Source organism: Caloenas nicobarica, chromosome 3, assembly GCF_036013445.1.
Source record: "Caloenas nicobarica isolate bCalNic1 chromosome 3, bCalNic1.hap1, whole genome shotgun sequence".
Taxonomy (NCBI): Eukaryota; Metazoa; Chordata; class Aves; order Columbiformes; family Columbidae; genus Caloenas; species Caloenas nicobarica.
In genome coordinates, this window is record NC_088247.1 from 1,788,107 (window position 1) to 1,815,552 (window position 27,446).

The window sequence follows — 27,446 nt, forward strand, 5'->3', positions numbered from 1 at the left end:
TTCCCATTCACAGCTCCCCGGGGACACGTGGCTACAAATGGACCCACCATGAGGGCTGGAAGTTCTGGAGATGCTCAGCACATCCCTGCACCCCCCAAGGACACATGGGACACCCCAGAGCACCATGCGGAGGCGGCTGGACCGTTGCCGCGTCCCCCTTTGGGCACTGGTACCCCCAGGGCCAGAGAAGGGGACACCGGAGCTGGTGACCGTCCCAGGAGCAGGGACTGACCTGCTCCGAGCACATGGAATTCATCCCGGGCATCTGCAGCGAGTTCATCTGCATCTGTCCGGCCATGGGGTTCATGTTCTGGACGTTGGTGTTTCCTCCTGCCATGGAGACAGTGATGCTCATGTTGTTGTACATGCCCTGCTGAGCGGGTGCCGGCTGGTTCTGTCCTGCTTGGCCGAAAACGCTGGGAAAGAGGAAAAAAAAACGTTACTCGGGTGTCCGCAGCAGGTGCTGACAGGTCCCTGGGGACAGCGGGAGGGACAGGAGGAAAGGAGGTGGCTCTCGGTGTGATGGGGTAGAGCAGGAGAACCTCCAGTGCCGAGAGAGGGATCGTTACGGGGCTTTGGGCTGGATTAAGGGCCAGTCAGATGCAAAGCCCTGGTCCGTGTGACACCGAGCTGTCCCCTTCATGTCCTTCCAGTGTCCTCCTCGACACCCGACCGTCCCCACTCTGCTCCAGGCAGGAAGACAACTCTCCATCGCCAGGTGAGGTGAAGGATCCCACCTCATCCCACCCAGTTACCTGCTCCACGCTGCTTGAGCAAGACGGGTCAGCTGAGCTACCTGCACACACCCAAGGCATCCCCCAGGTGAGCTTTTTGGTTTATTTTTCCCCATTTCTGAACATCAGAAGCTCAAACCTGACTCATGCCAAAAAAGGCAACAAGTCTGGTGACTCTTCAATTCGCCTCCATGAGTCAGAGCTGGACACACCTTAAGAAGGTCATGCGGTGACCTGGGACCGCTGGTCTTGACTTGGTTTATTGTCATGTTTCCTTAGGCCACTTTAGTGACACCTAATTAAGCCACTTCTTATATTAGAAGCCAAAGACCTGCTTCATGTCTTACTCAACACATGCTCATTCATTTAACTGCTGTGGGCTTTGCGTCAAGGTGATGACGAGGACATGGGCTGAGGGGGTCTTCTGGAGGACATCGTGGAAGGAGGACACAGCCTGAGCTCGGCACGTGTCCCCAGCCAGGTGTCACCTAGAGGCACCACAGCCCCTGCCAACACACCTGGTGGTGACCACTACCTCAGTGTCACCTTCTGGGTTGAGAGAGGTTCTCCTGCCCCTCTACTTCGCCCTGGTGAGACGGCATCTGGAATATTGTGTCCAGGTTCTGGGCCCCTCAGTTCCAGCAGGACAGGGAACTGCTGGAGAGAGTCCAGCGCAGCCACGAAGATGCTGAAGGGAGTGGAGCATCTCCCGTGTGAGGAAAGGCTGAGGAGCTGGGGCTCTGGAGCTGGAGAAGAGGAGACTGAGGGGTGACCTCATTAATGTTTATAAATATATAAAGGGGGAGTGTCAGGAGGATGGAGCCAGGCTCTTCTGGGTGACAACCAGTGATAGGACAAGGGGCAATGGGTGCAAACTGGAACACAGGAGGTTCCACTTAAAGATGAGAAGAAAGTTCTTCCTGGTGAGGGTGCCAGAGCCTGGCCCAGGCTGCCCAGGGGGGTTGTGGAGTCTCCTTCTCTGCAGACATTCCAACCCGCCTGGACACCTTCCTGTGTAACCTCATCTGGGTGTCCCTGCTCCGGCGGGGGGATTGCACTGGATGAGCTTTCGAGGTCCCTTCCGATCCCTGACATTCTGTGATTCTACCCGTGTCACCCAGGCTGTCCCCACCACGATCTTACTTGCTGTTCCCCATGGCTCCTTGCTGCCAGGTCTTCATGTCCGGTGACTGGTAGCCCGGTGTGGGTGGCGCCGGCTGCAGCATGGGGCTCTGCGACGGCGGGAGCTGCGGTGACATCAAGGGGCTGCTGGGGCTGAGCGACGGGGCAAAGGTGGGTTCGCTCTGCTGACCCATGCCTGGGGAGGACAGACGGTGTCAGCGGTGCCGAGACCCCCCCGCAGCAACCCCTGTTCCTTCCTCCTCCCCTGCAACAGCGGGGCTGCTTCTTCCCACTGTCGGGCATTGGAACAGGCTGCCCAGGGCAGTGCTGGAGTCACCATCCCTGGAGGGGTTGGACAGATGGAGATGAGGTTCTCAGGGACATGGGGCAGTGCCAGGGGTGGGGTTACTGTTGGACGCAATGACCTTGAGGGTCTTTTCCACCCAAAATCATACTATGACGTTTGGTCTCGGGGTCTCTGGTTTTCATTTCGAGCAGCTGTATTGCTCAAATGGCAACATTTCAGAGATGAATGAGCAGGGAAACCCCCTCCTCAAGTGTTTTCCATCAGCAGATGTTCCTCTTTAGCATCACACCCGGCTAGAAAACAACCAGGGGAACGATGTGATGATGATGCCAAAGGAGGTTTCTGCAGGGCTCCTGCAGCCACACTGTCATTTTCGCTGCTCGTCAGGTATGTCTGCCTCACTGAGACCCTGCACTGATGCTTGACCCGTCTGCACGAAGTCCGTGCTGGCTCACCCATCTCCTACGAGCTGGGTGCCCACACGAGCGGTGCGAGCTGCCTGCAGCCCGTTCCAGCCATCTCAGCACGGCCTTGGCCGTTTTCAGAGCAGGGAGTTTTAAGGAAGTGCACTTTAAAGCATTGTCTTGCAGTTCAATTTGCAAGGAAAGAGGGAATTATTTACACAGATGGTATCTTCAGACCAGACACGAGGAAGAAATTGTTTGTGCTGAGGGTGGTGAGAGCCTGGCCCAGGTTGGCCAGAGAGGTGGTGGATGAACCATCCCTGGAGACATCCCAGGCCAGGCTGGACGGGGCTCTGAGCAACCTGAGCTGGTGCAGATGTCCCTGCTCATGGCAGGGGGGGCACTGGGGGGGCTGGGAAGGGCCCTTCAACCCAAACCATCCTGTGATTCTATGATTCTATGATCTTTTATTTTTTTTTTTCGAGATTCAACCAGAAAATGTCCCCTTGGGAGGTGGAGACCAGAGAGCAGACCAGTTCTCAGGCTGGGTGAGATGGTCGGGGATGAAGCCCGGGGTGAGAGATGAGCATTTTCAGCATCCTGGGGGGTCCCAGCTCTGCCCCCGCCTCTCCCTCCCCACTGCCGGACGCCTTTCCCGTGCACCCAACGGCTCTACGTACCCGATCCCGAATACTGAAAGATGTTCTGCTGCATCTGCGGGGTCATCCCGGCGCCGAACTGTCCTCCGACGGCGCCCATCATCCCTCTGTTCACCATGCTGCCGCGGTTAGCCAGCGCGGCCTCGGGGTTGGATGCCAACGGCGAGAAGGGGCTGGTGGAGGTGGGAGGGTTTCCTGGGCTCGTACCGTAATTTGGGGGGTAAGGGAACTGCTGAGGGGGTGCTTGGGGCAAGCGAGCGGCTCCGATCTGCACCGGGAGCCCGGCGGAGGGGGGGAGGTTGTTCCCGAAGCTTTGCTGTCTCATCAGGATGGCTCGTTGCTGCATGAGCTGCCGCTGCCGGTGCTGTTGGCTGTAGAGCTCGCGCTGCCGCTGCGCCAGCATCTGGGCATTGAGGGGAGGCTGTGGGGAAGGAGGGGGACGCCTCAGTTATCACCGTTGCCCTCCGGTTCTGGCAAACAGCTCAGAATTCCCCTCCACCTCCCGGCGCGAGGGCTGCGGGTGTTCACCTTCCCCGGCTCGGGACACTCGTCCTCGGTTTGCGAGGAAAGCAGGAAAAACCCCGAAATGCTGTAAATCGGCTTTTTTGTGCCGCCGCAGGGCAGAGCAGGTTGGTGATATTGAAAGTTTGGCCTCTGGATGTGCCTAATGGCAAAACTACAGGGGCCAGAGAGTCCCCCATGCTGGGAAAAGATAATGTGGGTCACCTGGCTGCCCCCAACCACCCCTCTCCCCCATGGGACCCACTTGTGCCCTCACTGCAATGATTCTGGTTTAGGGCTGGAGTTGGGTTATGGGTGGACTCGATGATCTTGAGCGTCTCTTCCAACCAAAATGATCCTATGATTCTATGATCCCATGAGCCAGAGCCCAGGATTCCTGACTTGGACTCGTTCAGTTGCAAAATGTTTAAAAAAAAAAAAATCTCACAAGTTTTGCCATCACCACGGGCTCATTCCCCCTGTGGCCGAGCCAGATGTGTTGGAATTAATCACCTTAAAAAGCCTGACAAAGCCATCAGCGGCTGAAATCAGAGCTATGACGGGAACCGTTCCGTCCCTATTCCTCACTGACGCTCCCCACGGCGTAGCGGGGACGTCACAAAAATGCAAAGGCTTCTCCAAAAAATGGAATAAAGCCACCAGAACTCAGCTACGCTTTCCAACTTCTCCTCGCACCCAGATGTTTTATCCACTTTATTAGAAGCCAAACAAGAACTTTAGGGCCTGGGGGATTTGCAGGATCGTTAAGAAGATTGACTAGAGATTCTGGTATTTAAAGGATGGCATCTATTTCCTAAAGATCCTTCTCAATTAAATGCGTTAGCACATCATCGTCTAAGTAATAACGAAGTATTTATACCTTAAGCAGGTGGAGGAGCTGGAATTAAGGCTGAAGCAAAAAAACCCAACCTACAGCAGCTCATCTTGCAGACATCTCTCTGCATGCTGAGAATTTTTCTGTCCCATTAATTAAAGAGACCAGATTGTGCGAACCAGGTGACATGAGGATTAACCCCTAATTTGGACCCAGGAGGGAAACTTGGACATAAGGGGGAAAATTTTCATGACACAAATAATGGTATAATCCCCCCAGGGAAGTGGTGGATTCCCCAACACTGGACATTTTTAAGGTTCAGCTGGACAGGGTGCTGGGCCAGCTTGTCTAGACCGGGCTTTTGCCAAGAAAGGTTGGACCAGATGATCCCTGTGGTCCCTTCCAACCTGGGATTTGACGATTCGATGACTTTTTTCCATGCTGCATCCCCCTTACCTGCGGCGTGATCTGCTGCTGCATCCCCGCCCGCATGTTGATGCCCACCGGGGAACTGGCTGCAAACTGGTTGAGGATCGCTTGCCGGTTTTGATGGATCAGCTGGAGAGGAGGAAAAAAACCCAGGGACATCTTAAAAACTCAGATTCAGAAGCTTCCCATCCCTTCCGATCCGGATGTGGGGGCTGCAGGTGGGACTGAGGGTCCCTCCGTCCCCTCGGGGATGTGGAAGGGGAAAGAATTGAGCAGTGGAGGGGAAAGGGAGCTGGGGGTCCTGGGGACAGCAGGGTGACCATGAGCCAGCACTGGGCCCTTGTGGCCAGGAAGGGCAATGGGACCTGGGGGGGATTAGAAGGGGGTGGTCAGTAGGTCAGAGAGGTTCTCCTGCCCCTCTGCTCTGCCCTGGTGAGGCCGCATCTGGAATATTGTGTCCGGTTCTGGGCCCCTCAGTTCCAGCAGGACAGGGAACTGCTGGAGAGAGTCCAGCGCAGCCACGAAGATGCTGCAGGGAGTGGAGCATCTCCCGTGTGAGGAAAGGCTGAGGAGCTGGGGCTCTGGAGCTGGAGAAGAGGAGACTGAGGGGTGACTCGTTCATGGGGATCAATATGGAAAGGGGGAGTGTCCCGAGGATGGAGCCAGGCTCTTCTCGGTGACAACCAGTGATAGGAAAAGGGGCAATGGGTGCAAACTGGAACACAGGAGGTTCCACTTAAATATGAGAAGAAACTTCTTCATGGTGAGGGTGCCAGAGCCTGGCCCAGGCTGCCCAGGGAGGTTGTGGAGTCTCCTTCTCTGCAGACATTCCAACCCGCCTGGACACCTTCCTGTGTAACCTCATCTGGGTGTTCCTGCTCCGGCGGGGGGATTGCACTGGATGAGCTCTCGAGGTCCCTTCCAACCCCTGACATTCTGGGATCCTGTGAATTACCTGCTGCTGGCCCTGCAGCCGCTGCTGCAGCTGAAGTCGCAGCTGGTTGGGGGCCGTCGGGGGCCTGTTGAGCGTCTGCCGGGGCTGCATGGCCATGGTGGTGGGGAAGGCGCCGCGGGGCGGAGGGACCTGCACCGGCACAGCTCCGAACGACGGCTTCTGCCTCACCATGCCGGGGAAGGCGCCGGGGAGGCTGGCGGTGGGAGAGGCGGAGGAGTAAGGCTGGGGGTACATGCCAGGTTTCTGCTCCATCATGAGCGGCGGGGTGGCTTGTTGGGGTTGGAACCGTTCTGTCAGGGCTTCCAGCCCGCCGCCCTGGTGAAAGCAAAAGGGAGGAGGTAAATATATCACTTTGGAGCCCCACCGGTAGCTGTTCTCTCCTGGGAGTGCTCAGAGGGGACGGGGGGACGTGCCTGGCACGGGGCAGCTCACTCCTGAGGATGCTGCTGCCTGGAACCCGCATCCCTGGGATGAGCACCGTGTGGAGGAGGGCATTAAACGCCCGCTCCCCAGGGCTTTGCAAACCTTAGAGGGATATGAATTATTTCTTTTGGCTTGCTTGGGAGCCAAAACCAAGGCCAGGCTTTTCAGAAGGGCTCACAGCTGATGTCTCTGGGCTGGCAGGGGATTGCAGGGGAGCGGCAGGTATTGCTGCCTTCCCCTGCCTTCATCTGCCTTCCCCTGCCTTCATCTGCCTTCCCCTGCCTTCCTCTGCCTTCCCCTGCCTTCCTCTGCCTTCCCCTGCCTTCCTCTGCCTTCCCCTGCCTTCCTCTGCCTTCCCCTGCCTTCATCTGCCTTCCTCTTTGTTCCCCTGCCCTCCTCTGCCTCTCTCTGCCTTTCTCCGCAGGGTTTGCTATGCCAAGCTGCTCATCTGGTCTCCGAACATCAGCACGCCCAGCTGGACCCAACCTAAGTCTTGGCGGATCAGCCTGAACAGGGGAAATAGTTTGTACTCTCCCTCTCCTTTCCTATTTTTATGTGGCTTCGGAGGGAAGCTCAGCTGGAGGAAGAGTCACCATCTGCCCCAAAAGCACCTCGGACACAGGTGACCTCCAAGGACCTGAGCCATAGTATTAGGTTGGTGCAAAAGAAATCGCGAGTTTTGCATCATTGAAATTTCCCGTTTGATACTGGAATACATTCCTAAATAAAGGTGGTTATGTCATGCATCATTTTAATGAGCTTTTCTCGCTTTATGTTTTTTTTTGCTACTGACTTATTACTTGCTGTTTATTTTATATTTCTTTTAGACTATGGAAATGATGTTAGGCAAAAAGCAAATCCCAGTGATTTTCTTATTCGAGGCCAAAATGGGTCGTAAAGCAGCGGAGACAACTCGCAGCATCAACAACGCGTTTGGCCCAGGAACTGCTGACGAACGTACAGTGCAGTGGTGGCTCGAGAAGTTTCACCAAGGAGACAAGAGCCTTGAAGGGGAGCATGGTGGCCACCATGGGAAGGTGACAACGACCCATTGAGAGCATCCATCGAAGCTGATCCTCTTACAGCTACACGAGAAGCTGCTGAAGACTCAACGTCGACCATCCTATTGTCGTTTGGCATTTGAAGCAAATCGGAAAGGTGAAGAAGCTCAGTAAGTGGGTGCCTCATGAGCTGACCGAAAATCAAAGAAATCATCGTTTTGAAGCGTTGTCTTCTCTTATTCTATGCAACAATGAACCATTTCTCGATTGGATTGTGACGTGCAATGAAAAGTGGATTTTATAAATCAACCAGCGACGACCGGCTCAGTGGTTGGGCCAAGAAGAACCTCCAAAGCACTTCCCAAAGCCAAACTTGCACCAACAAAAGGTCACGGTTTGATGCTCTGCTCCCGATCTGATCCACTGCAGCTTTCTGAATCCCGGCAAAACGGCCACATCTGAGCAGTCTGCTCGGCAAATCGGTGGGATGCACCAGAACCGCAATGCCCGCAGCGGCATCGGTCACCAGAAAGGGCCCAATTCTTCTCCACGACGACGCCCGACCGCACGTCGCACGACAAACGCTGCAAAAGTTGAACGAATTGGGCTACGAAGTTTTGCCTCGTCCGCCACGTTCACCTGACCTCTCGCCAAGCGACCGCCACTTCTTCAAGCATCTCGACAACTTTTTGCAGGGAAAACGCTTCCACAACCAGCAGGATGCAGAAAATACTTTTAAAGAGCTCGTAGAATCCCCAAGCACAGATTTTTATGCTACAGGAACAAACTTATTTCTCGTTGGCAGAAATGTGTTGATTGTAATTGTTCTTATTTTGATTAATAAAGATGTGTTTGAGCGTGGTTATAATGATTTAAATTTAACGGTCCAAAACTACAATTACTTTTGCACCAACCTAAAACAACCGCTCCTGTGAATTCGAGCCTTATTACAGCTGGGGGACGGTTTCCACACCAGCAAATAAGAAGACCTGCGCTGCTCCAGCTTGGCTCAGGCACAGAAATGTGGTGTTTGAGCTGTGAGAAATAACACCGAGGAGCCAGAATCCTTAATCCGAGTCCCACAGACTAAGAGCAAGTTGTGTTGAAGGAAACGGCACACACAAACCACCCTCAAATCCCACCGCCTCGGGGATTTGGTGAGATGGTGCCCACCAAAGGACTGAGGCAGGGATGAGGATATGGGAACGGTGAGGGGGAAAACATACTGCTTAGGATCAATTAAGATGGTGGTGGGGGAAAATAAATCGCTTAAGATTAATTAAGATGGAGGTTATACAGATACCAGGACATAAAACAGCAGCTGGTGATGGCCAGAAACCACAGACCTGCTGAAATGAGGCTTTTTTACTCTTCTCTCCCCAGATTACCCGGTTTCCAGCCTGATTAAACTGGGTGCAGATATCTCCAGCACCTCATCCCACCTGTGGTCGCATGGTGGGTTTGGTTAAGCCAGACTAAATCCCCAAACTCTGCCCCAGGGGATGCGAACCCCTACCTGCCAATAACACATCCCAACTATAACACGTTTTCTTCCCAAAGATGCCTTTATGCTGATGTGTTGTTTCTCTAAAGATGTATTTCAAGTCCACATTTCATGGAACTATTTCAAAATATTTCTGAGGTTCAGCTGAAGCCACAGAAAAAGCCCAAGATTCCCATTAATGAAATGATCCCTGGATGGGAGCGACGCTGGGTCGGGGTCCAAACATGAGATAATCTCCCAAACCAGGTTGTGCTTGGCAGGGGAAGCGCCGGCTCGGCGTGGGGACACTCGGTACCATCCAAGGGCATCTCAATCCAGCGGTGCAGGGAGCTCTGCCAGCTGAGGCTGCAAAACCCTCGTGAAAACACCGAGCTGTTGCAGCTGCATCTTTGGCAAGAGCATCTCTGGTCCTCCGTACCAGAGAGGCTGAGCTTACTATCCCTGATTTGCAAAAAAAAAAAAAAAGGCAGGCGGTGATTTTGGATGCGGAGACTTGAGAAAAAGGGACGTGGCAAATATCTGAACTCGCACGTCCCTCAAATCGCTGATGAAAAGATAAAACCTCCCAGTAGCGCAGCCACAGAAGATTTGCCACCTCCGGGCTTAAATGATGCAGGATCAGGCATGGAGCAGCCCGAGGGATTTGCTCTGAGAAGCTTCTTTCTTAGGACATCCCATAAATTAACAACCTTTCGATTCTGTTCCTTGTTTTGGAAAAAGCGTGCGTGTGCTACGGGGCATGGAAAAAGAAACCGCTCGATGACAAACCCCAACCGATCCGTCTGCATTTTCTCATTTTCCACGTTCCTCGCTGTCTCCCCCTGCCATGCCTTGGTATTTATGACTCTAAATATTAATTCGGCCCCTTCCAAAGCATCTGCCCCCACGGATCTCTGCAAACTGGGAGTCCTCACCGGAGCTCAGCTGCAGAAACCAGGGCCCCAGCACCACTAAAAACAAACCTGATTTTTTCCCCACCCCGCATTTCAACCCCAGAGGGGCAGCTGCACTGTAAGCCAATCTCGACGGTAAGGGCTGCGCGCTTTCATACCAGCAAGGCCATTTGATATATAATTAGGCGGCACAGCCCCAGCTCAGGAATCCCGGGCTGTGGGATTCCAGCTGGAAGGCTCCTCCGTGCCCTAATCCCCCCAGCGAGGCGGGGACGCGGGACACCCTGCCAGCTCACCCGATACACCACAAAACCGCTCGGCCGCCTCTTTACCAGGCTGCCCGTTCCCACGGGGAATGGCGTTTGAAAAGCAAAGCGAGATATTGTATTTCCCGCGGCTGTTTTCCAGCTTTTTTGACTGGCGGGTGGGAGAGAACGGCGTGGTATTAAGTATCGCCTCTGAATCTGATGCGCTCGTGTGTTCCCGCTCGCATCTGGCTTCCCGTCACCGCCAGATGTTGGGAATCCTCCTCCGCGCCCACGTCGAGCCCCGCGTGTGACCTCCGGGAGCGGTCCCCTCTTTACCTGGACCAGTTTGTCGATGCCGAGAGCTCGGTCCAGCTCGGCCAGCTCGGTCTCGTCTTTGCCGCTGAGGAAGGAGACGAGCTGCTCCAGCAGAGCCTTCTCGTCGTTCCGCCCCTCCGGCGTGGTGGGGGGACACAGGAGCTCGTCCAGCTGCGAGGTGATGCACTGGCTGCGGAGAGAGGAGCGGGAGGGAGGATCGTTAAGGTTGTACGAAGCGGGGAGGAGGTTGAGCGGGAACATGCTCGAGCGACGCGCTCCCACCCGCTGCGGCACCCAAACCCCGCGGGACGCGGCCTCGTCCCGCCTGAGCCCGCTCCACCTCAAGCCTTGTGCCAAGACCTGCTTTTAAAGATGAGCCTCTCCACGAAATGAAGCCCATAAAGTGGGATTTTTTTTGCTGTTTAGGAAGAAAACTTGGGTGCTTTTGCTTTGCTCCCGCAGGCGTTTTGGGGAGGAAAGCGGGAGACGGAGCAAAACTTGTGCCGGCACGAACGCGGGGAGGCTGGGATGGAGCAGCTGGAAGCAAAGCAGCTGAAGGCAAAGAGGAACGTTTGAGCTGCGAAAAAACACGATTTCTGCAAAGCTCGCTCGATATTCTTTGGGAAGAAGATTAATATGTAATGAGACACATTCCAATGACGTGACTAATTGGAGTCAATGGGATTTGCTGGGTCTGACAGGCCGACCAGAGCCGTGGCACATCACGCTCGCCGAGAGGCACAAAGGCGAGGGCTCGAACGTGCCAGCGGTTCCCGAGCAGCCGACATGTTTATCCTTTCAGCTCCAGATGAGGACCAGATGTACAGCATGGAACCGGAGCCAAACCGAGCGCGGCCGCTGCCGCCAACACACGCGGCCTCGTCCAGGGCAAAGAAAAGACTCGGCGCTGGGGTTTCTCACACTGCAGAGAGACAGAGGGGAAAAGTGGGGCTGGTTTCACTCCGTAACCACGGTCCCTGCGCCTTGCTGCTTGTAGCAAACCCTGTTTTTTTCCTTGCCGAGGCCAACGTTTGCTGCGCAGGCATCGCTCTTGCAAAGGAAGGGGAGGACAGGCTGCTGCTCCGCGTTAACAGGCAGCTGGAGGAGAAATTTGGGTTGGCGCCATCCCTTCAGCCCGTGCCGGACCAAAAGTTGGTTTATAAAGAGATCATGGGGACGATATAATTTTTATATAGTGAATAAACGTCCAGCACATCCTGCTTTGCAGCCCAATCCAGCTTGCAGATCCATCCCCATCCTCTGCCCCCCATGGTGGGCTCCAGGTGAGTCTGCGGGCAGGTGACAAGGGACAGAGGAGATCCAGGTCCCCAGTCACACTGGTTTCGTGTTGCAAACATTTTCTATCCACCACAACCCTTCAGGCTTCTTTTGTTTGAAGGTGAAAACTCCGATTCCGCATGCGGTGAGGAGGAAACATTCAGCCGCTTGCAGAGATGGTATCAAATGCTGCTTGAGGTCCCGTCAAACATCTCCCTGGCGTGTTCTCTGAAAGGTCTCCAGCCCACGCAGATGTCCTGGAAACCTCGGGCAGCTCAGGTGGCACCGGGTGCCAGGGCCGCGGCAACCGAACCGGCCCCGGGTGGCGTGTTTGACCCTGGGGGATTAGAGGAACACGTGAGAACAGTGACTTGGATTTGCTTTGAGGAGACCTGGACCCGGCCCAAGGCGTCCGTCTGCTGCAGGAGACACAAGAGCACTTGGGACACGGAGAGGGGACGTTGCAGTCATCCTGCTTTATCAGGAGGCAAAGCCGGGGAGAGGAGGATTTGGGGAATGAGAGAATTTAAAAAAAGCAGCTCCTGTTCCCCAGGACACCCAGATCAGGGCACCAGCTGCTCCTTAAACAGGACCAGGACCTCAGCCCACGTCCAGCCGACGCAAACCTGCCAGCTGGGAAACCTTTGCAGCCCCCAAAGCAAATCTCTGCTGGCTTGATTGTAGCTAAAATATATTTATTTGTCCTGTAACATCTGCAGTCCAAAGGCTCCGCCTCCTTGCCCTGACTGTGATCTCCATTGGGGGGACAGGCTGGGACCAGGGGCATCTCCCAGGACGAGCATGTCCTCCACAGCTGGAGCACATCTGCAGGCCTTGAGGACCAACATCCAGAGGCTTTTCCCCAGCAGAATCCCTTCTCTTGGCTGCAGTGGAAGTTGGATTTTGATCACTGTGCTGCTCGCTGGAAGTGTTTGGACCCCACCAAGATGTTGCCAAGGCAGGCCTGACCCATGATGCTCCACCAGACCTACGGTTACCGAAGATACGAGAGGAAACTGAGCTGGGAACCAGCTTCTTCCAGCGCTGCCTCTGGCCACAACCTCTGTGAGGAACCACCGGTGCGCGGAGACCCTAATTGAGGAGGAATGGAGGCTCAGCAGGACGAGCAGCCCTCCATCTCTCAGCTCACTGTCCTCTCGTGGTCCTGGTCCATGTGTTGGTTCTACTGGTGGCTCCACCATGTGGAGAACCCAAGTTTGCTGTAGGGAGACGATGGAGCCAGGGGATGTCTCACCACACAGCGTGGTTCTCCTTGCTTTCTCCCTCCTCAATGCCGAGGAAATCAAATATCACCTTGTCAAACCTTAACCGGGCTGCGTTTTTTAACGTGTGGTTGAAACCATCACTCTCCAAAGGCAGGAACCATGTGAGATTTGTTACCTCCGCATCTCACCAGGCTTCGGGCAGATGCCGCTGCTCCACCGGTCTGACCTTGTCTCCTGGCCCAGGGTTCTGCCTTGAAAACCACCCGAGGAGCTTTTCCCACCTGAGGACTCCTGGGATGCTGCTGCCAAACGCTTCCCTCCTCGATATCCACGCAGATCCCAAACCTTCCACGCCAATGCCGCGGTCCTCGGTCCATAATCCTGCTGTGAAGGGGGAGCCGGGAGAAAATCCAGCTCCTTTCCTCACAGCTGCGCTGGCCAAGGAGACAGAAGCGTCCCCAGCCAGCCAGACTGACGCAGTGCTTGGAGCACACGGCTGCTGAGTAAGGGAAGGTCATTTTTACCCCAGAAGCAGCATTTTAAGGAACACTCGTAGCTTAAAACACGGACTGATTTTTCTAGCAGCTCTGCCTTTTGCCAGGTACGCCCCACAAATTTATCCCATAAAAAAATGACACCGGCAAGGCTTAAAAAGGAAAGTTACTTCCTCAGGCTGATGTAAATGCTAAATTAAATGGGGATTTGTTTTATCTCCCAGCTCTTTCAAGTAACAAGTGGCTAAGCCTTTCCAGCAGAAGTCCAAGATCCAGTTGCAGCAGTGGAGACCACTTAGGCAACTCTCTTCTTGGGCTGAGTGAAGAGCTTTGAGAAATTAATCCAAATTTAGCCCCGAGAAAAAGAAGTTTGGCTACCGGCTTGCTCAGTTACAACTCTTCCACGTCTTCTTCAGGACGGGAAAACAGAGACTGTGCTCGTCTGCTAAAGATGTTAATTAGGAGAGGAAATTCTGCCTCTCTGCAAAGCTGGGCTTTGGCAGCCCAAATATCTGACCTACGGTCTCCTCCAACCCGTTTCTAGCCAAGGAGTGACGTTGTTCTTTGGGCAGATCATCACCCCTTGGCTGCTCCACGGGGCATGGACCCAAAAAAGGTGGTTAGAGGATGAGACGGGGGTTATTTGATTAGAGCTGTGATCATTTTAGGTGAAGCCAAACACGTGGGGACTGCAAAAAGCTGTAATCATGTGAAAACACAAAACTGTCCCGTGATTCTCTAGATTCCACCGCTGCCCCGGCGAGAAGAGACGCTGGAGAACATCACTCCAAATATTGGCAAGGGCCAGCGGGGGCTTGGAGTATCCTCAGCTCTGCCACGGATCTGGGGATTATTCATGTCCACACATCCCTCAGGTGTCTCCTCCCAACCCACGTCCCTCATCTACTCGTACGTTTGTCCCTAAGAGAGGTGACCCGGGCAGCTCTTGCCAGGACACCCCGACGTTCTCCCGGCAGAGGTGAGGAAGGTGCCAGCCCCACCGTACTTACTCTTCGGGTTTATTCATCGCGCCTCGGTTCATGGCTGCCATGCCGTTATCCGGCCAGGGCATCTGCTCCCCCATTCCCGGCTGTCCGAACTGGTGATCTGGCACCCCCATCTCCAGCTCCGGCATTCCTAGGGGGGAAAAGTGGGACAAGGGGAGGAAATATTAGTGCTGCCGGGGTCACTGGGCAAGCTCAGAGCAACGGGATGCCAGCGGTGTCCTAAAACATCCCCAAAAGGGACGCCAAGATTCACCACTTCCAGCTCTTTTCAACCCAAAGTTACAGAGAGCTGGTGTGGTTTCCCAACCATTAATTATAAGCATGAAATTCTGGGTGAAAATCTAGGCAGATAACGCACACACAACAGATGTGCATGACCCTGTACGCTCAGTATATGCAAACGCTATTAAAAAGTTTCCCTTTTCAGCACATTTCTAGCAAGAGTTTCAAAATTTAGCCAAGTTAGAGGGTTTCTTCTTGAAAGCAAATTGTTACTACTGAAGATTTTAGCTTAAAACCCAAAGCCCGCACCCATCAGCATCTCCTGCCTCTCTTCTGGAGGAAAGTTAATTTGCACAGGGAAAAGAGCCAACACAATTAAATTAAGTTGTAGCAGAACTTGGAGCCCAAGCACTGGCCAGAGATTTATGAGGCTGGAGACTTTACGTCATCCCATTTGCAAGAGGAATCGGGACTGAAGATCAAACGGCACCTCGGGTGATGCAGCCTGTGGAGATCCAGGGAGGTGGAAACCGGAGGGGTCAGCACATTTCTGGCCAGGGTGGTGATGCCACATTGGGATGTGCCATCGGTGGCCGTCCCTTTGCCAAAACCCCCAAGTTTCTAACAGAAATGCTGATGGAGGCGGTTGCTGAAGATGAAAATCTCTCTTCTTTTAACCAAGCTCAGCTGTGCTGATTCTTTTCCCAATAAAAGATGTTATTTGCTTGAAAACGTCTGTGGTTACCCAGTGCCCGGTGTCTTCGCTGTTGTCACAAGGAGCCACCAGCTTCACGTGCCACCCGGAGCATGGGGTTGGTTTTAAAAACCAGAAAATAAGATCCCGGAGGGGAGGACGGTCCAGCTCAAGGATGCTCAGCATCCCAGCGCACGCTCTGGCACGGCGGCTCCTGCTGAGCACTCCTCGATTTCTCGACATTTCTTAATAAAAGCCACAAGGTTGCTCGGCAACAGGCGGATACCGGCAGTGCCAGTGGCAGCTCATGGCACGGTCACGCTGCAGCTTGTCCCCAATCCTTCCTTGTCTTGCTCAAAAACGGTCCCCAGGCTCATTGATGCTGAAGATGGTGGATTGTCTCAGGTAGAGCATCATTTACTGGGGTGTGGGTGACCCTCTTTGAGGCAACCAGACCTCGAATCCTGGGGGCAGTTCTGGGCCCCTCACGCCAAGAAAGGCCTTGAGGTGCTGGAGCGAGTTGAGAGAAGGGAACGGAGCTGGGGAAGGGGCTGGAGCACAAGGGTGATGGGAGCGGCTGAGGGAGCTGGGGGTTCAGCTGGAGAACAGGAGCTGAGGGGAGACCTTCTGATCTCTGACCTGCCTGAAAGGAGCTTGGAGCCAGGGGGGGGTCGGGCTCTGCTCCCCAGGAACAAGCGCCAGGACCAGAGGAAACGGCCTCAAGTTGCGCCAGGGGAGGTTGAGGTTGGATGTGGGGAACAATTTCTTCCCCAAAGGGCTGTGGGGCATTGGAACAGGCTGCCCAGGGCAGTGCTGGAGTCACCATCCCTGGAGGGGTTGGACAGACGGACATGAGGTTCTCAGGGACATGGGTTGGTGTGAGGGATGGGTAACAGTTGGACTTGATGATTTTGAGGGTCTTTTCCAACCAAAATGATTCTGTAATTCTCTGATTTTGTGGATAAGCACAGCTTGGAAACTCGCTACTGGTGAACAAGGATGCTTGAGCTTCACCTTGCCACCTCTTTTCACCCATGGGACTCCCTGGAAAGCCTCAGCGTGACCCGGAGAAGGCGGCGAGGAGCAGGTGCCCGTGTCCGTACGTACCTGTGTCGGGTGGGAAGGGGTTGGGAGCCGTGACCGTGCCCCTGCCCTGCTGGGCTGGCCCGCGGGCGTGCGGGCTGCTGCCATTGCTGGTGGGACAAGGAACTGGCCTCAGCTGCGCTGGCTCCAGGGGGTCGCAGAACTCAAAGGGCGTCCGACCAGCCTGCACACCCTGCCCGCTGTTCATCGCTAGAGATTCATCCAATTATTTAAAAAAAGAAAAAGGGGAAAAAAAAAAGCACAAGTCAGATCTCTCCCCAAGGCTCGTTGCGAGATCCCCGGCGCTCGGCAGATTCCTCGCTGAGGAGGGGAGCTGGTGTCGGGAAGTTTGGAGGGCAAGAAGGGGGTCGTGGTGGGATGTCACCTCTCCTGAAGCTGAGAGCTCGGTCCCACGTGTGGCTCGGTCACCCGCAGCCACCCTGAGGTAGCATCACGTGCAACAGGTGATGGTGACAACAGCCCCTGGGCAGCACTGCAGCTCCTGCCTGTTGTGTGGAGGGTAAAGGGATCCAGAAGCTGGGCTGGCACCCAAGCCCCAAAGCTCCTTTAAGCTGCAGCTTAAAATAATCAGCTGGGCAGAAAAATTAATCAACTGGGTGTAAGAAAGGCCACATCAATGAGGCTCTGCTCCCTCTGGGGTGACCCCAGCACAGGAGCCGCGTCCCCCTTAACCTGGCAGCTCGGGGGAGGCTCAGCAGCACTGCTCCCCGCATGGGCAGCTCTCACCTGCTGGCTTTAAATCAATTAAAACCATGTCATTAGGCCTGGCATTATTCTCATTTTTATTTAGATAGGGTTTTTTGCAGGCTCAGCTGCAGTTTGCCATCAGGGAGCACGTCTCAAATGCTCCCGTTGAACTGAAAAACAAACGTAAGAGGCAGCTTTGCAAACTGGTGGCCACTGGCCACGGCTGTTGGGCACCTCTCTCCCAGCCAGCAGCACCTCTAAACCCTCGGGAACCGGCTCAGGGGCGCGTTACCACCCCCCACGTGAGTGAAACCCAACAGCAGCACCTTCAGCAAGGCTCGTGGCAGATCCCCTGGGCGGTAATCGCTATTTTGGACCCTGTAACCCAGGAGAGGAACAGCTGGCATTTCAACCATGCTTGCTTTCCTCCCCACTCTAATTTGGATGTGAGATTCCTCTTCCTCCAAAGGCAATCAGCCCCGCTTTTAATTATGTCGCAGCATGACGAGTGTCCCTGCTGCTGAAGGTGCCAACTATCTCAGCCCTGGGTCAAGAGGCTCCTTGGTGAGCAACTGTGAGGCTTGAGCGATAAACCTCGTGATGGATTCAGCTCAGAGGTGATGGCCGGATCGGTTCATGGCTACAGCGGTGGGAATGACAGCTCTTTGTCACCTCCCTGATGTGTCCCCAAAGTGGGGAGGCCCAGCACGGCTCCCCCATCCCTCTGGGCTCAACGCAGAGGGAACGGCCTCAAGTTGCGCCAGGGGAGGCTGAGGTTGGATGTGGGGAACAATTTCTTCCCCAAAGGGCTGTGGGGCATTGGAACAGGCTGCCCAGGGCAGTGCTGGAGTCACCATCCCTGGAGGGGTTGCACAGATGGAGATGAGGTTCTCAGGGACATGGGGCAGTGCCAGGGCTGGGGAACGGTTGGACTCGATGATCTTGAGGGTCTTTTCCAACCAAAATGATTCTGTGATCGCTGTGGCCAGATCCACGCTGGTGCTGCCCCAGCAGAGCCGGCGATGGAGGAGACCCTGCCCTCCCACCCCCCGGCAGGGACCCGCTTTGGGGACGATTCCTGGCGTTCCCCGGGGACGGACACGTACGGTTGAGTCCCGCGGGGGCTCTGGCGGTGGCGCTGGGTGGCAGGGGGGCTGCCAGCATCTCCGGTTTGACGGCCACGCCGCTCTCGTTTCTCTCCGCTCCGCACAAGCCGGGCAGCTGTGCCGCCTTCTCCAGCGAGGGCAGGAGCTGGTCCAGCTGCTCCAGTTCGGCAGCAAACTACGGAAGGAAACAAAAAATACATCACGGGTGGGTGACTGAGCCCAAACGCCAGACCGAGTGCTGCTTTCGCATCCACGTAGCCCCCCAGTGCTGCTCCCCCATCCCTTCGCATCTCGCGTGGATGGAGAACCAGCCCCGTGTCCCCTGCCCGGCCACACGCAGACCCTGGGGGGACAAGGACTGTCCTCCCTGTACACGGGTCCCCACCCCAGAGCCTGGTCCTCAGCGGCAGCTTCGAGATGCTTGTGTGCTGCAATTAGCGTAATTATTAATGGTACGCACAACCTCCAGCTATTTAAAACGAGAGATAATTTGCTTTGTTAACATACATACACTTAGGCGGAAATTTTAATAATAAAGAATTGGTCTTTCCTAAGAAACAGAAGTGACTTTTTGGAATGAGTGTCCAAAACCGACACTGGTCTTGGGTGTGTAATTCCCCTCAACGGCAGATCAAAATATGATCCAGTTTTTCCAGGCTTTGTCAGCGCTACGAGTGGAAAAGTAGATATTATACCCGGGGACCCGAATAAATGGGAAAGCTCCTGGGAATGGGATTTGCACCGGTGGCTGAAAACGCAGTGCTGTAAAGCAGCGGGTTGGGATGAAAGGGGCTGAGATAAATGGGCTTGGGCTAAAAAAAGAAAAAAATAGCTCAAGGGAAACAAAATGCTTTAGAATTTAAGGACCTGTATCGATCCAGAAGGACCACTCCTCAGCATTAGGGAAAGCCTGGCCATTAACACGGGGTAATTAACAGAAAAACTGGTGGCAATCCCAGTTGCCACGAGCAGCAGGCACCAATATTACCATTTATAATGGACTGAACGGACTTTTTCTCTTTTTCCCCTGTATCCTCTCCATCAAATCCTAAGCCAAGAGCCCTGAGAAGCAGAATATCCTCCTGACCCTGGGCTCACGGCGAGAAATAAATGCAGCAAATTCAACTCCTACAGCCGGCTGCACATCTCAACTCTTCCAAATAATGTAATTTCTCGACCAAGCAGAATTCCTTTAAAGCTCAAGTTTGCAAAGAAAAGAGAACTGAAGCAAAAGGGAGACATCCACGATACGGCAGAAATACATCTCCTCAAGTTCATCTCTTCCTGCAGGAGGTTATTTTGGACGCAGAGAGAGAAGGAGGGCACAGAGGCAGCTGCGGGCACCCAAAATGGACATTAAGTGGAGTTAAAATGGGAGCAGTGAAGCTCTTTTGTGGCTTGTTGGGTTTGTGAAGAGGTTGGAGATGCAGGGGTTGATAGGACCAGAGGAAACGGCCTCAAGTTGCGCCAGGGGAGGTTGAGGTTGGATGTGGGGAACAATTTCTTCCCCCAAGGGCTGTGGGGCATTGGAACAGGCTGCCCAGGGCAGTGCTGGAGTCACCATCCCTGGAGGGGTTGGACAGACGGACATGAGGTTCTCAGGGACATGGGGCAGTGTCGGGGTGGGTTAATGGTTGGACTTGGTGATCCTGAGGGTCTCTTCCAACTGAAATGATTCTATGATTCTACAGAAACACAGGGTGGCTGAATATTTCTGGGCAGCTTCTTCCCCAAACCTTCAGCTCCCGGGAGAAACAAGGTTCCAAAACAAGAAACAACCCAAAGGCAAATCAAGGGACAACATCTCTGCCTTCCATCCCTTGCCCAGCCGGCTCGTGGGACGCCCCACGTGTGAAATCAGCTCGGGGAGGAGGATGGAGATGCTTCCAGGAGGTGCCCACCCAGCAAACCTTCATCCCTGGCTGGCCCTGCCCGCGGGGTGGAGATAATTCTCCTCCCGAGCCGCTTGGGCAACAAAATCCTTGCACAAATTAAATAACCCCATGATTTTATTGCGAACTTCAGATCATTAGGATTTTCCTTTCATTTTTTTAACTCCCGCAATTTCTATTAGCTCTTTTCTAAGCCTTACCTAAGTATTTTTTGTTCTAACCCCGCGAACGGGTGGCTCTAAGCAAACCCAGGGCGAATCCGTATGATAAATCAGGAAAGAAAATAATTCCTTCGAGGCTGAAGGCGAGCTGCAGAGCTTACCCCACAACTCATGTCGCTCCTAATTGATATTTTGATCTTTAAAATAAGAAAACAAAAATCTAGCAGGGGCTAGATTTTATATGAAACGGCAGCTCCCCCTCCCCACCAGAGGAGCCTCTAACAGAAAACACATGGAAATGAAACTCTGTCCTGAGCTGCTGAGCAGCAAGGGCTTGTTCGCTCCTCAGAAAATCCATTTTAAGACTCCGCAAACCCTCTCCAGGCTCTTTTCTTAACTCTTTGGAAGCACTCGGTACGTTCCAGCAAATAATCCTGATGCTCTCCAGCTGCTGGGGGAGGGATACTTGGAACCGAAAAGCCACGGAGGAGCCTAAAAATGCTCAGCTGCTTCCAGCAGCGCAGGAGAGGGGCTGATAAACACGGCCAGGCTGGAGCCGGCCCAGCTCCGTGCGCCTGTGTGCGGGCACAGCACAATTAGCTCACGCAGCCTCGTTAAATTAATAGGGCTTTCTGGCCTCTCCGGAGGATGGAGGACCTGGAACCAGCACTGATGCTCAGCAAATCACAGAATCACAGGATGGTTTGGGTGGGAAGGGACGTTGCCAGCCCCCCCAGTGCCCCCCCTGCCACGAGCAGGGACATCTGCACCAGCTCAGGTTGCTCAGAGCCCCGTCCAGCCTGGCCTGGGATGTCTCCAGGGATGGTTCATCCACCACCTCTCTGGCCAACCTGGGCCAGGCTCTCACCACCCTCCGTATGAAAAATTTCTTCCTCATGTCCAGCCTGAATCCCTGCAGGATGCTCTTTCTGCAGGAGCATCGTGGTGGGTACCCAGCTCCATGGGCATATTCACTCCCCACCAGCCAGCTCCAATGTGCCTCCCAAAATAAACAGGTTCTACCTTGAGTTTTCCTCATCCAGAGGCAATTTATGTTAATCTAGGTCATAGAATCACAGAATCATTTTGGTTGGAAAAGACCCTCAAGATCATCAAGTCCAATCGTTCCCCAGCCCTGGCACTGCCCCATGTCCTGAGAACCTCATGTCCGTCTGTCCAACCCCTCCAGGGATGGTGACTCCAGCACTGCCCTGGGCAGCCTGTTCCAATGCCCCACAGCCCTTTGGGGAAGAAATTGTTCCCCACATCCAACCTCAACCTCCCCTGGCGCAACTTGAGGCCGTTTCCTCTGCTCCTGGCGCTTGTTCCTGGGGAGCAGAGCCCGACCCCCCCTGGCTCCAAGCTCCTTTCAGGCAGGTCAGAGATCAGAAGGTCTCCCCTCAGCTCCTGTTCTCCAGCTGAACCCCCAGCTCCCTCAGCCGCTCCCCATGATGACGGATCTCAAATGGGAGGTGATGGGGAGGACACACCATCCAGCTGATGACACCAGGAAAGTGCATTACAGAAAGAGATAAGGAGTGCGATTCCCACTTGCCTACAGAATAACTGACTGCGGCTCCCAATCCAACTGAGCCCTTAACCTTATTAAGAGACTTATTGTGTGTTTGTCACCCCAGGCTCTCCCAGCTCCGTTATTCATCCCTGATCTCCAAAGCCGTATTTGCCGCAGTCCGTAAGCGGGCGATCAGCCCTGCTCTTCATGTCAGCCGCTCTCTTCTCTTTGCTTAAAAAGGATTAAGCAGCCTTATCCGTGTTACCATCTCCCCTGGCTTTCAAAAATAAGAAATCTCTTCTATTCATAGCAGCGTGTAATGAATATTTATACCCCCAAATCTCTATTGCAGAGATCTGTCACTGGATTATTCAATTTAATAATACTTTTAGGAGAACTAAAAGGCCCGTATAATTGCTAATCGCAGCCAACAAGAGGGCAAGGGATTGAAAATTCCCTGGGACACAAGCCCTGAATGTGCCCAGAGATGCAGAATTAAGAACCTTTTTGCATGGCAACGCGCACGTGGTCTTCTCCTCACTCAATCCCACCGCCTGCAGTGATGTGCTGTGTTTCTTTCTCAGTTTTATACACCTCCATAAAGTTCCTTCCCTTCCCAACATCACCTTGAAGGTCTGAGCTATCAAAACGTGAAGCATCTGGACAAGAAGGGACAGCACAGGTGCTGGAGGAGGTGGCACCAGCACGTGAGGAGATGGCACCAGAACAGGAGAAGGTGGCACCAGCACAGGAGAAGGTGGCACCAGCGCTGGAGAAGGTGGCACCAGCACAGGAGGAGGTGACACCAGCGCTGGAGAAGGTGGCACCAGCACTGTAGAAGGTGGCACCAGCACAGGAGGAGGTGACACCAGCGCTGGAGGAGGTGGCACCAGTGCTGGAGAAGGTGGCACCAGCACTGGAGGAGGTGGCACCAGTGCTGGAGAAGGTGGCACCAACACAGAAAGTTGTGGCAGCCACACAACATCTCCCCACACTCTTCCGAGGCCCACCACCTTGCTGTGGAGAGCCCACGCCAGCAGATTTGGAGGAAACTGTCCCCAAAACCCAGCTTGTCAAGAGCAGCCCACCAGCACGGACACAGATGGGTCCACTCACCTGGCCCTGCGTCTCCAGCTTGACCTCCTCCGTGGCAGGAGGTTTGGCGAGCGGCACCGGGGCCGTGTTACAGGGCTCCATCTGCTCTGTCTTCTCCACCTTCACCTTCACGTCGTCCAGGCTCAGCGCCGGGGCTGCAGCAAGTTCCTTCTCGTCCTTGTCCAGCAGATACCGCAGGAGCTGATGATCCTTGACATCTTTTTTCTTCAGCGTGTCCGGCTCCAGTTTAATGTCCGGGGTTCCTGGCAGCTGGCTGGGAGCCGCGGGGGTGGTGGTGGCATTCGGGGTGCTCTCCTTCTTCTCGTGCTCCATGGCCAGGGTGGTGATGTCTGAAGGGCTGCCCTCCTGAAGGAGTCTGTGCAAGATCTTGTGCCGCTCGGTCAGGGAGCTGTGGGAGGAAGGGCAGGTGCTGCTGGGAGGGTTTCCGGAGGCCAAGGTGCCACCGGTGCCCGCGCAGGCCAACGAATCTTTGCAACTCGTGTCCGCGTCGGCGTGTCGAAGCTGCTGCTCCGCCGTGCTGGCCAGAAGCTGGACCAGCTTGTGGCTGGTCGCTTGGGAGCACTTGTTGTCCCCTTCCGAGAGCCTGTCGCCAGTGTGCAGCACGCCCGAGTCCAGTGGCTTGTTGTCCCCTGCCCCGCTGTCCGACTGGATCATCTCGCTGAGGATGGAGGCGATCTCCTTGCTGTCCTTGGACTCGGCTTTCATGGGCTGCATGGCGAGGCGGCCGGGCGAGCTCTGCGAGCTGAGCTGTCTCAGCACAGGGGGTGGCGTGGAGTAGCCCACCGGGGTGCTGGGACCTTCGGCCAAGCCCTGCATGGAGTTCATGGGGGCGCCGGGAAAGGATCTGGTGGTACCAGTGGCACCGCCGGCCCCGCTGCCGCTGTTGGCCATGCCCACGGGAGAGTGCATGGTGGGCATGGTGGGCGAGAAGGGATTGCCGGGCACGCGGGGTCTGGGCACCAGCCCCGGGCTGACCCGATGCCTCGGGGACATGAACTGTGGTGGGGTGATCCCCGGACTGTTCATGGGCGAGCTGTTGAGGTTCAACGTGTGGTTACTGTTCTGGGGACCGGCTTGTCCCTGGCTTAAGGCAACGTTGGCTCCGATCTGGTTCCCAGGTGAACACCCGAAGTTGGTTTGGCTGGTGCTGGAGTTGCTGTTGTTGTGGAGGCCGGCGCCTGGCTGCTGGTTGACGTTGGTGGCCAACATGCTGCCGTTGGAGGGAGGGATGGAGGGCGGCAGGGCCATGCCTTGGCCCGGGGAGATGCTGGGGTTCAGCGAGGGGCTGACCCGGGGAAGGGACATGGCGGAGTTAGTGTTCTCCTGGGGTGAAAGCATGCCATGATCCCTGCGGGAGAGGAGAAGGAGAGGAAACGTCACAAGAGGCTTTGCCCAAACCTTCACTGCCACTCTGGCAGCTCCTGCACCCCTGTCCATAGAATCACAGGATGGTTTGGGTGGGAAGGGACGTTGCCAGCTCCCCCAGTGCCCCCCCTGCCATGAGCAGGGACATCTGCACCAGCTCAGGTTGCTCAGAGCCCCGTCCAGCCTGGCCTGGGATGTCTCCAGGGATGGTTCAGCCACCACCTCTCTGGCCAACCTGGGACAGGCTCTCACCACCCGCAGTGTGAAAAATTTCTTCACGTCTGGCCATGTTGCAGAGCTCTGAAGCCTGGAGAGCAGCAGGTCACAAGCTCTGGTGGTCTCAGCCTTCCCATCTCCATCAGCCCTTCAGGATGCCTTTCAGCCCCATGGATGGGGTACAGCAGCTTTAGCATCTCCCCAGAAATGCGACGCTGCTCGGGATCACAGCTGCTCCCTGGCTAAACCCCAAAGGCATCACCTTCTCTGGGTCTTTGGTTCTCCCAGGGCTGGAGGAAGACCATGCTCTGCAGCGTTCTCCTCCTCCAGCCCCCTCGTGTTTCTGCAGCACAGCCCGGGTCCACAGCCTCACCGCTCCCTGTCCTGCCAGTTTGTCAGAGCCTCTCCCTCCTCAAAGTTCTCTAGGGCAAGGCAGAAATCTGAAGCATGTCTATAAACCTCCACCTGAACTCCCAGGGCCGCCTCTTCATGAAATAACAATAATCAAGAGCAACAGAGCTCTGGTTTTCAGCCTCAGGTTCCTCATGGGGATCACACCTCCAAAGCAGCATCACAGACCACCCGTGGGTCCTCCTTCCGCTGGAGGGAATCACAGAATCATTTTGGTTGGAAAAGACCCTCAAGATCATCAAGTCCAACCATTACCCAGCCCTGGCACTGCCCCATGTCCCGAGAACCTCATGTCCATCTGTCCAACCCCTCCAGGGATGGTGACCCCAGCACTGCCCTGGGCAGCCTGTTCCAATGCCCCACAGCCCTTTGGGGAAGAAATTGTTCCCCACATCCAACCTCAACCTCCCCTGGCGCAACTTGAGGCCGTTTCCACTCATCCTAAGGGACGCTTTGATTCCTGGATCGCCCACCCAGGCGCTGACACGCCTCTGGAGCGGTGGGTTGGGGACGTACCTGTCGATGACGTGGATGCCCATGATGAAGGGCTGCATCTCTGGGCTGGTGGGGTAGCAGAGCTTACACTTGGTGTGGGCACTGAGCACCGTCCCGTCGCTCAGGGTGAATCGGTACGAGGGGCTGAAGGCCGTGCCGCGTGTCATCACTGAAGGAGACAACCAGAAACACCTCAACCCCCACTTAGAAACTCAAGGCAAAAGCCACAACACCCTACAAGTACCAAGAGGAGGATGGAGGGAGCAGAGGAGAGAGAGAACCTGCCCTGCCTGGGACAACCACCTTCCCAGCAAACGAAAGCCCATGCTGCATGTGTGCCAACCCCAGATATGGAGAAAATAAGAGGGTTACGAATAACCACAGTGGCACCAAAATCCTCCCAGCTGCTTCTCCAGTTCCAAACTCCAAATCTAAATCCACCCAGTGCCATCCTTGAGTGCTCAGAGTTTCTGAAGGGGCCACCACCAGCGCAGAATGTCCAAGCTGGCGAACCCCAGCCCGGCTGGGAAGGTGCAGCAGGATGTAACCCCAGCAAAGTTACAGCTCTCCAGGGGCTCAGCGACCTCCTGCTCCTGCCTTTCCTACCTCCCTGTCCTGAGAATCCTCATCAACAGCAAAGATGCTCATCAGAGAGGTAACAGAGCAAAGATGCTCACGAAAGAGCTGCTGCTGCTTCTGCTTAGACACTGGGGATGGCGCTTGCGGATGGCACGGGAAAAAAATGTAAAATCATATTTAGCTCATATTTGTCTCAATTCTGTATTTCCCAAAAGGTGAGAGGAGCCCCTCCAGCGTTACTCAGCCCTTTCTCCTCTCCCTTTGGCGCTTTGTGATTATTATCGCAGCATCCATTTTTGCAGAAAGCGTTTATCCGGCGAGGAGTACCACGCTCCGGCGGGGAAGAGGAGCCCAGTTACCTTCTTGAAAGAGCTGTTTGGCGTAGGACGGCTCTCTGCCCTGTGGCTGGAAGAAAGCGTAGATGCATTTTCGCACCAAATCCTCCCAGCCCGTCCTGCCAGCGGCTCGCAGGGAACTGGTGTCGATGGAGATGATTTTACCTGGGCGGAAAGAGAGAAGCCATGTTACTCAGGCACGGCGTGAGAAGTCCCTCAGCAGAAACTGGTCTGTAAATGTGGAAAATGAAGCCAGGTCCTATTTGGTGTCAGGCAGCAGATGCAGGAGGACACCAGGATGTCCTCCAGAAGGAGGTGGAGGTTCAGGGAGTTTGCTCTGGGTTGTGCCACCTCTACGCACACCTTGGCCAGCCAAAGCAGACACAAAACCCAACAAGAAGAACTTCTTTGTGAAGGGACCCTCGCTATTCCAGATCTTAGGTCCCCAGATTCACAGAATCATTTTGGTTGGAAGAGACCCTCAGGATCATCGAGTCCAACGAGATTCACACCCTCACCCGGTGGGACACCCTCCGGCCACCCTGTCCACACCAGCAGATCCTCCAAGCAGGACCCGCCGCCTGCTTTTCCCTCGGCATGAAACCCCAGGCAGCTTTGCTGGGTGTTTTACAGCCATGGACAGGGAGCAGTGGGCAGAAAAAACATTCATTGAGGATTTTCAGGCTGCAGGGAAGTCCAGAGTGATGATTAACCACCAGGAGGATGGTCACCAGAGTGGCTACAAAGCAATATTTGAATGAGAGCAAACCCAATCTGAAATGTTCAGGGAGACCAAGGTTAGATATGAGAAGGAAACTGTTTGTGCTGAGGGTGGTGAGAGCCTGTCCCAGGTTGGCCAGAGAGGTGGTGGATGAACCATCCCTGGAGACATCCCAGGCCAGGCTGGACGGGGCTCTGAGCAACCCGAGCTGGTGCAGATGTCCCTGCCCATGGCAGGGGGGGCACTGGGGGAGCTGAGAAGGTCCCTTCAACCCAAACCATTCTGTGATTCAATGATTCTAAAGTGACGACTACTTCATTCTCATCAACCAGCAACCTCAACAGCCCCCGAAACCCAAGGGAGCAGAGAGGGGTTGTGTGCATGACATGGCTCTGGTGTTCCTGGATAGGTTGAGGTGTCTCGAGTTGAGGTGTCAACTCCATCGGTCCGTTTGCAAAGGACAGGACAAGGCTCACGCTCTGGGGTCCTGCACC

At 54.9% G+C, this 27,446-nt stretch overlaps 1 protein-coding gene across 5 annotated transcripts in view; it reads right to left on the reverse strand.

Moving 5' to 3' along the window:
* Positions 1–27,446, reverse strand: part of NCOA1 (nuclear receptor coactivator 1) — a 176,600-nt gene that overhangs the window by 2,829 nt on the left and 146,325 nt on the right. For all 5 annotated transcript variants that reach the window (XM_065631320.1, XM_065631318.1, XM_065631319.1 and 2 more), the window contains exons 9-20: positions 26,256–26,396; positions 25,339–25,486; positions 22,831–24,178; positions 18,149–18,323; positions 16,359–16,544; positions 14,339–14,465; positions 10,352–10,520; positions 5,947–6,261; positions 5,019–5,120; positions 3,248–3,647; positions 1,878–2,052; positions 233–416 (exon numbers count right to left, since the gene is read on the reverse strand). In XM_065631320.1, coding sequence (XP_065487392.1) covers positions 233–416; positions 1,878–2,052; positions 3,248–3,647; positions 5,019–5,120; positions 5,947–6,261; positions 10,352–10,520; positions 14,339–14,465; positions 16,359–16,544; positions 18,149–18,323; positions 22,831–24,178; positions 25,339–25,486; positions 26,256–26,396 — 3,470 coding nt within the window. The remainder of the gene's footprint in view (positions 1–232; positions 417–1,877; positions 2,053–3,247; positions 3,648–5,018; positions 5,121–5,946; positions 6,262–10,351; positions 10,521–14,338; positions 14,466–16,358; positions 16,545–18,148; positions 18,324–22,830; positions 24,179–25,338; positions 25,487–26,255; positions 26,397–27,446) is intronic.